This window comes from Hipposideros armiger, unplaced genomic scaffold, assembly GCF_001890085.2.
Source record: "Hipposideros armiger isolate ML-2016 unplaced genomic scaffold, ASM189008v1 scaffold_694, whole genome shotgun sequence".
NCBI lineage: Eukaryota > Metazoa > Chordata > Mammalia > Chiroptera > Hipposideridae > Hipposideros > Hipposideros armiger.
Window position 1 is genome coordinate 739738 of NW_017732044.1, and position 14661 is coordinate 754398.

Here is a 14661-nt window from a genome sequence, read left to right on the forward strand (position 1 = left end):
ACTTTAAAGAAATACATTTTTTCATCACAGAAGTCATACATGCTTGTTGGGATAAAAAGCTCAAAGTAGACATAAGTATATAAGATAACAAGTGGCTGTATCTTTCCCACTACACTCCTCCTGGGAGACCCTGCAGGGCCTGGGGCACGTGCAGAAAACACCAGAGCAGCCTGTCGAAGGCATCATTCTTTTTCCTGCCATGTGGCCTTGGGGAGAGGCCAGACAGGTCCCCTGGAGGAGCTGTGTGGGGTGGCCAGGCCCTGCTCCGTAGGAAAGTCTCCATCCAAGCTGGGGTGTCATCATCACTACACTTTAGCAGAGAGGATATAGCTGGCCCAGTGGCACCAAGCGTCCTGGCTCCTGGTCAACCCCACAGGACCCAGGTGGTACAGCTCTGACATCACGCCCAGATCTGAGGGTGTCAGCTACCAGACTCAGGGTGTGTATGGGAGACCCTCGGTGGGGGTGGGGGAGGAGTGTGGGGGGTCGGGTACAGGAAGACCAGAGCCACAGCTTTCCAGGATGGCCTCGCTTCTGAAACTCGGCCCAAGATCTATCGGCCCTCCACAAGGTCCATGTCTCCAGGACCATTGCCAGCAGGGTATATTCCCTTCCATGTGAGGGCCTCCCTGCTGGCAACCTGCATATCTTCATGCAGGGGACCTGGTCTCCTGAGGCCTCCCTGCACCTCTCAGGGGCCCCGTGCAAGTGGTGAGAGCATGGTTCTGGTTTGTCAGGTGCTTAGTGGGTGCAGGGTTTGTGCTAAACACCTTTGGGTTGAATCTTGGTAACAACCCCTAGGGCAGTTATTATTATTATTCTCACTTCCCTGTGGAGGAAGTCCCAAACTCTCTCTGGTCCAAAGCTGCAATCTGTGGCCTTGCTCTGCAGCCTATGGGCTCTGGGCATGGGGCTGTGCCCAGAACATAATGGGAACTAGGGGCTCCACTGCTGTTGTTATCATGTTGCTCTGGTCTTTATGCGGCACCTGCTTGTTCGATCCTGCTGAAAGCCTCTGCAGCCCTGAGCTGGTTGCCTTTTTTACAAGAGGATTCCCCTACATTGATCACAAAGATGCACGTTTGTCCCACTTCAACTCCGTCATCATTCCTTCTCTTCTGTCACCAGGGGCTTCAGGTCCTCTGGCTTGGCCTCCTTTCAAGGTCTGTGCCCTCTCTGGGCTCCCTGGCCTGGAGACCCATGGCCAGGGCTCACCTGGTGCAGGCACACACCTGACAATTGGAAAAGATGGAAGAAACCACCTGGATACAGCAACCCTGCTCCATATCCTGCTCTGGGCCCTTGGGCAGGTTGCTCCTCCTCTCTGAGCCTCAGTTCCCCCTGCATAAAATAGGGCATAATCATAGCTCCTGTATGGGAAGGTTGTGATTGTCACACTTGTCAGCAGATAGAGCACACTCTGGCTTTACAAGGAATGAATCAGGGGGATCTAAATGCCTTTCCTCACATGTGCATCGAATGTGACCATCCAAAGTGGCTGGGATGGTGAAGTGTGACAGTATTCATGTAAACATAATCGTGTGTTCTGACATCTAGCAGACAATCTTAATGTCAGGAAATGCAATCATATTTTACCAGCTCTGAAAAAATTTACATAGCTAAATAGAGCTCGAGCAGAATCTGTGAACATGGAGTGGTAACAGGATAATAAGCTGATGAGGGAATTTACGTGCCAGGAGAGCAAATAATGGCCCATGTTTGATGTAGGCTGATAACAGGACAAGTCCCAAATTAAACAAATGTGAATGAATTCCTCTGTATGCCGACAGAGCAAACATATCAGTTAAAAATGGGTAGAGCAAGCGGCAAAATGTAATAAATCAGAATGAATTCTGACGCTGGGAGCAAAAATTATGGCAGACAAATATTTCAGGAAACAAGGGAGAGAGAGGCACAACAGCAAAATACTAACTTTGACAGAGTCCCAATGTCATGCTCACACCTGAAGTAAAAACAAATATTTCACTGAGCACCCATACAACACTGGGACAAGGAGGGAGTTCAGAGGGGGGGCTGTCTGGGAAGAGCCACACATGATATAGTCACATGACTGTGGCAAAAAGGGGTCCACGGGTGTTGGTAAGTGTCCTGAGGTGGCTGGGCTGGCCTCCCACCAAAGTCCCTTCTTCAAAACGTACCAACAGCTGTTCTGAGCAGAATTGGCTTCTTGGCGTTTACAGAGTACCTGTGAAACCCAGTTGTTTTATTTATTTTCATATTTGCAGGCATCTTTCAGGCCAGCCTTGTCTCCACAGGCACATTCACAGGTAGCTCATCCTCCCTGGGGACCTGGGGCACTTCTACGCTCATCCCTGTCTGGTCAGTCTGGAGGTGAGTGGATCACCTCAGCGAACACTGTGTGCCAGCTCCTGTGTTCTCTCTTTGCAGCCCCAAACCTGGCAGCCCCTGCTCGCCTTCATCTCTGAGCCTAGGCCATGGGCTTCCTTGAAGCAAATGCTGTAACTGGGAGCCCTTTGCTTTTTGTATCACAACAGCTTTCTTGAGATATAATTCATACATCATACAATTCACCCATTTCAAGAGTACAACTGTATGGTTTTTAATATATTCACAAGGTTGAGCAAACATTACCATTATCTAGTTCTAGAACATTTTCATACTGAAAGTCCATACCCATCAGCAGTTCCTCTCCATTCCTCCAGGAAACCATTAATCTACTTTCTGACTCTATTTAGGTTTGTCTACTCTGGACACTTCATATAAATAAGATCTTACAATATGTGGCCTTTTGCGGCTGGCTTCTTTCAGTTAGCACAATATTTCCTAGGTTCATCCACAATGTCGCATGTGTCAGTACTTCATTCCTTTTTTATGACCAAATAATATCCCACTGTATGAGTGTACCACAATTTGTTTCCCCATTCATCCGTTGATGGACACTTGGGTTGCTTCCACCTTTTGGCTATTGTGAATAGAGCTGCTATGAGAAAGGCTCGCTTGCCACTATTCCCATAGCTGCTTGCCCCTGGGTTGAGGAATGGGGGACTAATCTGCTAAAGGTGGAAATTGACTGAAATTGACCAGCCTCTTCATCAAGCTGTTCGCTGTAGACTACAAGTGGTCTACTAGGCTCTGGAGTTTGAAATAGTTGCTAAGACAGTTCCTCTCAGTGTGATTGTTGTTCAGTGGAAGGGAGGGATTCCTGGAGCTTCCTACCCCCACCACCTTCGCTATCATCCTTGAACTCTTTGTTTTTGAGCCACAGGCTACAGACTGAACATGTTACTGTAAGATGTGAGGTGAGGAACCCAGTGTGACCCTCCCACTCAAATTAGGCAGGATAAGCACACTCTTGGGGACTGTCCTGGGTGGCTGGGGTGCTGGTACCAAGCTCAGCCCCCCCCCCCCACTGACCACTAAACCCAATGGCCATTTTGTCTTGTCCTTGCCTTGACCTTGTCAGGTGTGTTTTGGCATAGACTCTGCCTCGGTATTTCCTGAGCCAGAGCAGGGATGGAGATGTCTGGCATTTGTTGTGAATGTTGGGGGTGAGGTGGATGAGTTGACCTGGTATTTCATGTGTTCAATCGTTTTGCCAAAGTGTGTGTGATGCTGATGATTACCAGGCTTCTCCATTATCAATGCAGTGAGAGGTAGCACAGTGGTGGTGCTGAGATACTCCCCCTCTCCCTGCCCCTAATCTGAGTGCATTAGAGGGAAGTCACTTTGCAGGGGCACATAAGATCACGATGATTATCCTGAAAATGGTCTGAGCACAGTACCAGCTCCTGGGGGGAGGGTTAACGTTAGGGTCAGCTCTTCCCACCTTTTCCACTCCTGTGTGTCAGTTGGGACTGCATCACCAACATAAACAGGTATCTGTTGTGCCTGCCTCAGTTGCACCGTTTCTTCTGCCACAAGGTGCTTGGGCAGAGGCTGAGGGCTGCGTTCAATCCTAGTAACTGGGTGCAGACACTCTTGGGAGAACACAGCCCAGGCTGGCTTGGTGTGCCCGCCAGAGGAGAGAATGTGGTACCAAAGGGGTGTCTGCATGGAAAGCAGAAGCCAGGGTGCTGAGTGAGGGCTGAGTGAAGGTTGGGTGCTTAAGGAGTCAGAGCAGGCAGGGCCTGGAGAATGAGCGTCCAAATCACTGTCACCAGCCTAGAGCCTGGGGTCAAACTTTCCATATCATACATGCTCCTTCCTTCGTTCAGTTAAAGACACATCAAGGAGGCAGAGAAGGTCACCCGCAACAAGTGCAAGAAGAGGGACTTGTGGCCAAGTTGGTACCCGGCTGGGGATGTACCCACCAAGCTGAACCCAAGGAGGAGGAAGGCCGCGGGAGGAAAAACAGGTGCCCACAAGCAGCATGTAAAAGGCCTGTAGCTCAGATGAGGGGCCAGCTGAATTTGATCAGCATTAGTGAAAGAGGTATGGTGAGTGTGGGCAGGGGCTGGGCTACCAAGGACCGATGTGCCAGGCTGAGCCATGCAGCCTTGTCCAGACGGCAGCAGGAGCCTGAAGTATTTCCAGGAAGAGGGAAGATCATCTATAAAAGGAAAATGGGGGGTCTGGTGGCCATGGCCAGCTGCTAAGGTCAACCTACTCTTGGTGAACTAAGTTTCTAAGTTGCCAGAGGGACCCGAGTTCCTGCCTCTGGGCCTCAGCTCACCTGCCCTTTTTGTCTCTCCCCTTGCCCTTTCAAATCCAGTAGGAAGAGGAGGCAGAAAACTGTGACTGTGCCAGGAAGGCTCCTTCCATATACTGTGGTGGTGATGGTGTCCCCCAGGGGACATTAGCATGGTCTAGTGGAGGGGTGCTACTCGCATCTAGTGGGTAGAACCAGGGATACTGGTAAACATCCTGCCATGCACAGAAGTGCCCCCCACAAAAAATTATTTGGCCCTAAATGTCAACAGTGCTGAACAGGCCAGGGTGCCCAATGCACCAAGATGCATGAATCCCGTGGCAAATTGGTGGGCAAGGTGGGTGAGGCAGGGAGGAGGGCTGCCACCCACAGTCAGACCCAGCATCTGTGGGGGTGCAGGAATGTCTTCAGGAGATGCAGCAGGGGCCCAGGGATGAGTGATGGGGAGGAGGGTGCTATAGTGGGCAGTCAGGGCAGGTCCCTCCCAGAAGGTGATACCTCTTGCAACACCATTTGCAATTGTAAGGAAGGGCATCCAAGACTCAGGGGCAGAAGGTGGGAAGGCCCTTAGAAGTGAAGGGAGGCCCGAGGGAGGTGGCAAAGCAGGTGCCTTTGCTGTCAGTCCCAAGGGTGGCACCGAGGCCTGTATGGGAGGATAGGGAGGGGGCTCAAACCAGGGGGGCTCCAGGAATTCCAAGGGGAGCCTGGCGGTCCGCGGTTGCCCGTTGGGTGGGTGGTGGGACTGGGAAGACAGGAGAGGAACGGAATTGGGCAAGCTACTAACGGGCCTCCTTCCCACGATCGTGCCTTAGGCCTGGGGGAGAGGACGGATGGCTTCCCAAACGCCCCTTTACACCACAGGAGAAGCGGGACCACCTTCCGACCTTTCCGGATTCTCCGCAGGCCGGGCCTCAGTTGTGAGTCCACGTGGCTCAAAGACCAGGGTGGAGTCCAGGTGTGCAAGTGTGCAATGGAGCTGATGGGCGGGTTCTGGACCCACCTGGCTAGCTGGGCGACCTGGAAAACCCGGGAAAAAATCAAACATTTGGTTGCGGGACCAGTCCCGGGGGTCGGGGTTTCCAGCTGGCAAGGCGGAGGTGGTGGTGGGCAGCCAAGGAGACTGGGTCCCGTTTGGGGGTGTGGCCACAGGTTAGGAGGCGGGTTTCAGACTTAAGTGGATCGCTCGGTGGGCGAGGCCTCTCGCAGGACGCACGCTGTTTAGGAACGCGATGGAGGCGGGGCCTCCAAGGAACTGGCGCGGCTACTGGCAGGGTGGAGCGCCGCGGAGCCAAGCTTCCCGACGGAGGGCGTGGCTCAGGGCGCGGGGCGGGGCCGCCTTGTCAGAGGGAGCTGGTCCTGGGGCGGGGCGGAGCCGCCAGAGAAGTGGGCGGGGCTGGGCAGAGTCTGGTACATAAGCAGCCCGGGAGCGCGTGGACGTCCCGCCATGGCTCTGAATCGCATGTTGTCTGTGGTGCGCTCCTGCACTCCTCGCCTCGCCCCGCTGTCAACGGCGCCGGCGACCCGTGAGCAGCCCGCCGCGGGCCCGGGGGCCGTGCTGGGACGCGGGGCCGCCGAAGCCGCACAGCCGCCGATGCCTGCCGTGGACTTCGGCAACGCGCGGGAGGCGTACCGCAGCCGGCACAGCTGGGAGCTGGTGCGCAGCCTGCTGGTGTTGCGCCTGTGTGCCTCGCCTGCGCTGCTGGCGCGCCACGAGCAGGTGCGAGGGTGGGCTGGTGGGTGAGCGGGTGTCCCAGGATCCGTTATGAAGTTTCAGAGTGTAAAGCAGTGGCCTCTTGAGCATAGCCTGTAGAGAGGAAGTCAGAAAGGGAGTGTTTCCTGCATTCCTTTTGGAGCCTTTGAATTGTGCTACATCTCAGCACTACCAACTAAAAACAAAGAACAATTTAATTTTTAAGCTACATACCGCTTACAGCAATACAAAATTTTGACCTGAAATTTAAAATCGAATGTTTTCCATGTTGCCCAAAGCAAAGTCTGGTGATAGTGAATGGTCCATAGCCTAGGACCCCAGAGTTCTTAATGACCTAGGGGCTCCCCAGACAAAGCCACTGTGAATAGCGTTGGGAGAAAAATGGGAAGTTGCTCAAACATCCAACTTTTAAAACTTTAACATGATAACTTTGAAAAGTGTGAGGGCTTTGGGGACCGAAGAAGCAGAACACTGTCTTAGCCACTGTCACTCTGGGGTACAGAGATGCAGTTATTTCAAGGTGATCCTGGGAACTGTTTGCAAGGTTCCAATTGTTGGTACCCAGGGTCTGGAAGGCTCTTCATGCAAGTGGCGTTGATTTCTCAGGTGAGACTGTACTGAGGGCGTTGTGATGCCTCCCTCAGTCCCTGGGGGAGGCTGGACCAAGGAGGAGCACTGAGTCCCCACCTCAGGCTTGGGTGAAGGCCAAACCACAGCAGGTGGGAGATGAGTGACTCTGAAGGCACTGGAAGGCCAGGAGAGGTGTTGGCTTGGGTCTCTCTGGAAGCTGCATGGTCAGATTTGGAGTCTAGGACTAATGGGAGAAGGAGTGATTTGGAGGAAGTAGGGGCCAAACTGGAGAAGTAAAGGCCCTTGGGAAACCATCCCGTGTTTGGGGCAGCTGGGGATGTCCTGAGGTAAAGCTGTGACCATGAAGAGCCCAGGTCAACTGGGGAGGAGGGCAAGAAGGGACACGTGAGGTCCAGAAGGAATCTGGTGGGGGGTAGGAGGTGATGAGGACCCTTTGGGGAGCACCAGCATCTGCGGCGCAGCCAAAAAGGAGTGGCAAGCACTGGTGGCGCAGTGGTCAGGAGGCAGCTTGGGCGTGGGAATGACTTAGGGAGTTAGGAAGTGGCTGTCCATGGGGTCTGTGTGGAGGACAAGGACTGGAACCTGGCTCCCATAGTCTGCATCATGGGAACTGCCAGTTGGGACCGGGAAGAGCAGTACAGAAGCCATGCCCCCTGTGTGGATGGCAGGGAGGGAGAAAGAGGGCTTGGAATCAGATAGGCCAAATTTTTCTGGCGTAACACTGAGTTTTCTTCAAAAACAGTGGGGAAGCCAGCAGAGCTTCTTCCAAGGGCCCTGGGGTACCTTGGGAGGGATGTGTCAGCTCTGCCGTCCCTGGAATGCATGCTAGGGGCAAATGCCAGAGTACGGAGACCAAGCTGTGTGTGTCTGGCAGAGGAGGCAGGAGATTCCTCCCAGGCTCCCACCAGTGCCCTGGAGATGCACTCAAGGAGACCACTAGCAGTGGGTGTTGCTCTGCACGCTCCCCATGGAACCTGTTCTACCTTTGTCATTGCTGGTGGTGTCACTGGTGATGGTGGCCTCAGTGCTTGGTGCTGGAGGAAATGGGGCAGAGGCCTGACAGACTGCAGAGCTGTAGGCCAGTCCTTCCCTGTCCTCTGGCCTTCAGTGAAAATGTCTCCTGGTGAGCAGTGCTGGTCTGCGCAATTCCTGCTGGGGCATTAGGGGTCATCAAACCTGCTTCCAGGGAGAGTGTCAGCCTGCGACAACCGGGTTTGAGCATTCTGCATTGGCTTGCAACTTAGTGGGGGCCAAACTGAGAAGAGTTTAAAAAATCCAGGTGTTGCGTGACAAAGGTTTCTGTGCTTGGGTGTGAGCCAGTGCAGAAGACGGTGATGGAAGGGGAAACTATAGATGGTGACAGAGGCCCTGTAGGGGACAGGGAGGAAAGAAAGGACAGGCCTTACCTGTCCTTGCTCTGCACACATCTATGTTTTATAGTGAAAATGAGTGTATGCGTTCCTAGTGCAAGTATCTTCATCCATGAAGGATGCCCCTACCTGGAGAAGAGGTGGGGCTGCCCTCCTCTCAGGTAGTGTTGTCCAGATGGTTTCAAAGTGGCGACTTTGTTCTGGAGGTTGGCTTTAAAACTGCCAGCCCTTCCCACTGTGCATCCACAGCCCTGTGACAGGCTAGCCTCCCCTTCACCATGGTGAGAGGGCAAGTGACTGGCTCAGGAGACCTGGGTGGCCGTGCCCTCTGAGCCCCTCCTGCCCTGGATGGAGCCCTTGCTGCGCAGCTAGAAGTGCAGTGCAGGCTGTGTGGGAAATCACCAGCCCAGGGCTCCCAATCCCAGCCTTCCTGTCTTTGTCAGTAAAACATCAGTCTTGTTCCTGCTCCTTCCATTAGTGGTAGCTGTGGCTGCATTTGCAGTACACCAGCAGAGCCAAATAGTTATGACAGGCTGTGTGGCCCACACAGCCTAACTTATTTACCCTGTGGCCCTGGACCGGAAAGTTTCCCAACCTGAATGGAGACACTTCCACATACGGTGTGTTTCTGCCAGTCCTCAGAGCTGACGTGTACATGGTTAAGGGTTCGTTTCCAGAGCCGAATGATGGCTTCTGCCTCACCTGCCACTGTGCTGATCTTTGATATGTTCAAGACCTGCTTTGGCCCTGGCTCTGTGTGAGGCTGACCTGGGAAAGTGCAGAGGAGGCCTGCCCTGTCCTCCTGAGTCAGCACTTTCATTTCCCGTTTCTAATCCTCTTTATAAAAACAATGAGATGCAATAAAATCAGACACAGAGGCTGCAGTGAGATAGAGGTGATGGCTTAGAAACCCTCATCCTTAGGCCACCTGGTGGTACCCACAGCTGTGGCCTCTTGTTTCCACTGAGCGCCATTCTGCAGTTCAGGTGTGCCTGCCTTTGGGCCAATGTGGGCTGCTCAAGACTGGTTTGGAGATGAAGGTGTTTGACTTGCTCATGCTTTTGCTTAGACTAGAGATTGTTCCTTGAAACCCTGATCCCAAAAGATGTACTTCACAAAAAAGGAGGTTCTGTTTTCCATTGGGTTTCCATTGGGTTAGACGTCTCAGGCTTTTCCTGTCTTGGAGCTGGGGGTGGGGGCAGTAGACACAGGAATTCCCAGATGAGTGGGCCATCTCTCCCAGCCCCAGAGGCTTCCAGTTGTCTTCATTCCTTCTGTCCTGGCTGTCCCCATTGTGGCAGCTCTGTGTCAACCCCTTGCCTTGGCAAGTCCCCTGCTGTGAATCTAAATTAGCAAACATCTCCCACCCCATTCTGAATCACTTCCTGGAATTACCTTGCTCCTCCCTCCTTTGGGGTCTCTCTCCCAGTAGGATGCGAGCTCCTTTGTTTTGTTCAGTCTAATTCTAATGCTGGGAATGAAGCAGCTGCTAAGGGCATGTGAATGAATGATGGCAGAAATTTGGGATGTGATTGGAGGAGAAAGCTGAGTGGTTTATGGGTAGCTGTCTTCCTCAGGGGCATATCCATCCAAGCTGCTGGTTCATTGCAGCCCTGGATGGCTATGCTGAGTCCCCAGTGGCCCCAGGGTGGGCTCTCATCTCACAGAACTTTGTAGATGGTCACCTGGCTTATTATCAACCGACACCTCACTCCAGTTGAACTCAGACTCATTCTGAAGTTTGCACACGTTCATTTGTTCAACAACTATGAACTTGCCAAGCACTATATTAGGAACTTCGCATAAGCAGTGAACAAACCATTGAAAAATCTGGGCGCTTGTCTTCTAGAAAGTTGCACCAAACTCTCCTCTTCCCCAGCATAATAACCTTCTGAGGTGTGGATACAGAGAATGTTATGAATGTGCCCACTGCCCTTCCCAGAGAGACCTGCCATTCACTTCTTTATCCACCAAGTAGTGGTCAGGCACCCAGCTGAGTGCCGCTGGGGTCAACTGTCAGCATGCAGGGCAGGGAGGAAGAGGGGCCGCACTTGGGACCTGCCCTGCATGAGGACTGAGTGGTTGACAGTGGCTGCAAACAGACTAGCAAGCTGCTTCGGGTGGTCTGCACTGTGAAATCCAGGCTGTGAGCTGAGTGTGGCCCTGGGGAGAGCTGTCCAGGCTTTGTGGTTGGAGTGCAGGGATGGAGAAGCAGGGTGTCCTGCTGGGGACATGGGAGGCTGGTGGCCCAGGACAACTCCTTCCCTTTGTCTTTCAGCTGCTCCATCTCTCCAGGAGACTTCTGGGACAAAGGCTGTTTGACAAGCTAATGAAGATGACCTTCTACGGGCAGTTTGTGGCCGGCGAGGACCAGGAGTCCATCCGGCCCCTGATTCGGCACAACAAGGCCTTTGGTGTGGGCTCCATCCTGGACTATGGGGTGGAGGAGGACCTGAGCCCTGAGGAGGCAGAGCGCCAGGAGATGGAGTAAGGATTGCTGGGCGTCTGGTGGTATCCTCCAAGCATCCCAGGGAGGCCAAGGGCTGGGCTGTGGCCTGGGCTGCGAGGAGGCCAAGGCTAGGCGAGATTGGTCAGCCTGATTACCTGCAGCCCTCCTGGGTTCGCCTTGTAACCACCCTTTGTCCCTGAAGTCTGGGCTTTCATGGGAGGCCTGGTGTATGGGAGGCCAGAAGAGTAGCAAGGATAGGAGTCAGTACTCTATGGCCCAGAGCCGATCCCACCCACCGCCTGGTTTTGTACGATCTGCAAGCTAAGAATGATTTTTGCATTTTTAAATGGTTGAAACTAATCAAAGCAAGAATAATATTTTGTGACATGGGAAAATTATAGGAAATTCAAATCACTTTTGCCCTACAGGGGCAGAATTGAGTAGCTGTGGCAGACACCAAATGGCCCACAAAGCTGAAAATAGGGCTACCCAGCCGGTTACAAAAGATGTGCCTGCTTTGGTATGAGAGGTTGCCTGCTCTGCTAAAGCCTCTTTTCAGGCAGGATTTCTGACCTGTTGGGAGGATCCCACCGTCCCACCCTTGCCTGGCCCCTGAAATGGTTTTCTGATTGGCAGGTGGGCTCTGCCTGGTGGGTGTGAGGCCTGCCCAGGGGTCTGTGGAGGAGGGAATATGCAGCCAGGAGCAGTATGGCAGGCTGGCCTGAGGTCCCTGACTTGCAGCAGGGCTGTTGTCTGGGCAGCGAGTGTGGGGACAGATGGGTACTTCCCTGATTCACCCTGCTGGGTCAGAACTAGAGGCGAGGTCACCCTCTGCTTCCTGGAGTAGTGAGTGGCCTTAGGGGAGGCCCAGATAAAACCAGCCCTTTCTTTGCAAAATGCCCAGTTCCTGTGCTGGTGCCTGTGCCCCTCCAGGCTGGGCCCTTTCTTGCATCTGGGGCCCCAAGTCCTGACAGCAGTTGTGCCCAATCCACGTGAGGCTTGGGACAGGCTTGCTGAATAGCCTTTCCATGAGATGTGTTTGCTCTGGCGAGGGCAGGGCAGGGGAGAGAAAGGCATCACATGAGGCTCCTGGCACTGGGAACAGAATGTCCAAGTCTCGAGGAGGCCAATTGGCCTGGGGAGCCCAGCCCCTGCCTAGTGATTCGCTGTCTTGAAGGCGGAGCTCTCCAGCTGATCACCCCCACTGTTCCCAGTGGCTTGGAGGCTGCCTGTTGACTAACTAATGGGCTGTGTCCTGCTGGGTCAGAGTGAAGGCTGGGTGTTTTCACAATGGGATTTTCTCTCTCTGGTATGCAAAGTCTCCTTTCCCGGGGTAATCTGCCTGGCTTCCTCCCTGGGAGCAAGGGGAAGTGGGTTTGCCTTGCCCTGCCATGGAGCCATGGAGCCTGAGCCTCTGGGATGCTCTGGCTGCCCTGCTGTTGGTACCCCTTGTCCTGCAGGAGCACTGCTTGGTGGGCTCTGCGACATGAGCGGCAGTCCCTCCCCTTACTAACAGGGTTACCGCCATCCGATAACAGTGACAGGTGTCAAGGACTCATGCCCAGCTCTGCTGCTGGTGGCCCTGTGCCTTCAGAGGGGTCTGGCGTGAGGTGCAGAACCAGGCTCACAGGCTCTGGTCGATAGTCTACACCAGGGGTTGGCAATTTTTTGCGACGGAAGAGCTGCCAGGGGTCAGCAAACTGCGACTCACAAGCCGCAGACTTTGAAGTAAAATTGAAAATGAAAATAAAACTACCATAGTTTCATTTATAAAAATTTTAAAGGATATTATTCACATAATGGTTATTATGTAAAAATATATTTATGGCTCTCGAATAATTTTTAAATTGTTGTGAGGGACAGGATTGGCTCTTCCAGGGGTCAGCAAACTTTTGAGACGGAACGTACCCAAAGAGCCACATGTGGCTCGCAAGCCGCAGTTTGCTGACCCCTGGTCTACACTGTCAAGTTGCCTGCCTTGCTCACGGGGCCTTCGTGGCCAGAAGTAGCTCTAACCACGCAGCTCCATGTGGAGAACTGCTTCTGAGTCCTGGTGGGGCCCAGAGAGATGTCTTTCTAATCCTGATATGGCCCATGGACCTTGCTCTGGGGAGTGATGCAGAGGCCACTGCCCCAAATTAAAGCTGCAGGTGGGGGTGCCAGGTTTGCCTTGGGCATAACTGTAAGAGACACGGAAAGGACAAGGTCTATGAATGCCCAGGAGGCCCAGCAGGCCACCCGAAGTCATGATGAGGGAAGGTTTCTCAGGGGAGGCAGCAGGGGGTGGGAGGCCAGGAGCACACTGGATGCTCTCCTCCTTTCGTCTGTGCAGGAGGGACACAGTAGTCACCTAGGGAGAGGGTGGGATGGTGTTTCCCATAACACTTGTTAGAAGGCAGAGGCCAGGGCCTCGACTCTAGGAGAGGAGCCCCACAGGGTCCCCTTAGCAGGCTGGGTGCCGTATGGATGGGGAAAGGGGTTAGGGAACCTTCCCAATGATAGGCTGTGATAAGAATACCTAGGGAAAGTGGACAGCAGGTGTGTCTGTCCTGTTGGTACAGACCCAGGGCTGGCTGGGGGCTGCCTGGGCTTGGTCCCCAGAGTGGTAGCAGCTGTCCTGGGACTAGTGTGCACAGTGTCTCAGGTGCTGCCTGGAGCCAGGGCCTGGAGAAGCTGGGGAGGCAGGCACGCAGGCAGGAAAGACCAACATTGTCCCATCCCTCACCCTCTTCTGTTACATCAGGCACTCACTTCTGGTTGGCGTGAGGTGGCCAGAGCAGTGGCTGTCTGCCTAGCTCCCATTCCTGTCCCCAGTACAGACTCGGCCACACTTCTCACCCTCCTCTTGACGCCTGGCCTGCATTTCACCAGTGGAGAGCAGGAAGGGGGGGAGGACGGGGGGCTGGCATGGTCTCCCCTTACTTTCTGTTTTTCTCTAAAAGACATCCAGCCAACAAATAAGGACATACATCTGCTGAGAGCTGAGCTTGGAAACGGCCGAAGGGGTGGTTGGGGTCTTCCTGAAACCTCTGCAATCCCCCGGGGAACCGGTATTCTTCTTCTCTGCCCCTTGCCCCCAGGTGCACTCCATTCCTTCCTCCAAGTCCTGGGCCATGCACATGTGTACATGTGTGCGCGCACAACAGGTGCTCTCCTCCTTTGCCCTGTGGTGATGTGAACTCGTGGCACCTGGGGACTGCCATCTTTGTTTCCTTGTGACCCACCCACCCGATATCTTGGCTGTGCAGTCCACCGTATTCCTCTGCTTGGTCCATTTCTAAATTGTTTCCCCTCTGGTCTATGCCCAGGAGGTTCATGGATGGAAATAGTTATGGCCTCTGGCTGCTTTCTTGCCACTGAGATTCTGGGAGCAAAAAAGGGAGTGCCTCCTGGCTGTGCCAGCCAAGTGGGAACCTCACACTCCTCAGGCCCCTGGGAACCGTTCAGATCGATAAGGGTTTCCATCTGATGGAAGGCCTTCTGCCTAGAAGGCCGTCTTGCTCCTTAGACTTGCTCCATTAACCACACAGTTATCTGTGTGGTTAACAGATAACTGTGTGGTTAATGCTCACCTTATCTGAGCCAAGGACTATGGCTACAGAGCAGGCCCGAGTCCCTCCAGCCACTGCCTTGCCCCTGCCTTAGCGCCTCCCCCTTAGTGGATGACTTGCCTGGTTGTACCTGGACCACAGTTTGGAGGGCCTGGGGCTAGTCTCATAGGTGCCCTTGCCTGGGGCCCTCAGGTCGGGGAGCTCCTTGTCCCCAGCAAGGATGTAATGTGTGGGGCCAACATTGTCACATACCTCACCCTCTTCTGTTACATCAAGAACTTGCTTCTGAGTGGCCGGCCGAGTGGCTCAGTTGGTTAAGAGCTCGCTCAAGGGTTTGAGCTCTGAGCAACAGCGGTTCG

The 14661-nt window shown here is 53.7% G+C and overlaps 1 protein-coding gene across 1 annotated transcript in view; it reads left to right on the forward strand.

Moving 5' to 3' along the window:
* The first annotated feature begins 6042 nt into the window (after window positions 1–6042).
* Window positions 6043–14661, forward strand: part of PRODH (proline dehydrogenase 1) — a 22663-nt gene continuing 14044 nt past the window's right edge. The window contains exons 1-2 of the mRNA XM_019626918.1: window positions 6043–6347; window positions 10581–10789. Of these exons, the coding sequence (XP_019482463.1) occupies window positions 6075–6347; window positions 10581–10789 (482 nt within the window). The 5' untranslated portion in view covers window positions 6043–6074. The remainder of the gene's footprint in view (window positions 6348–10580; window positions 10790–14661) is intronic.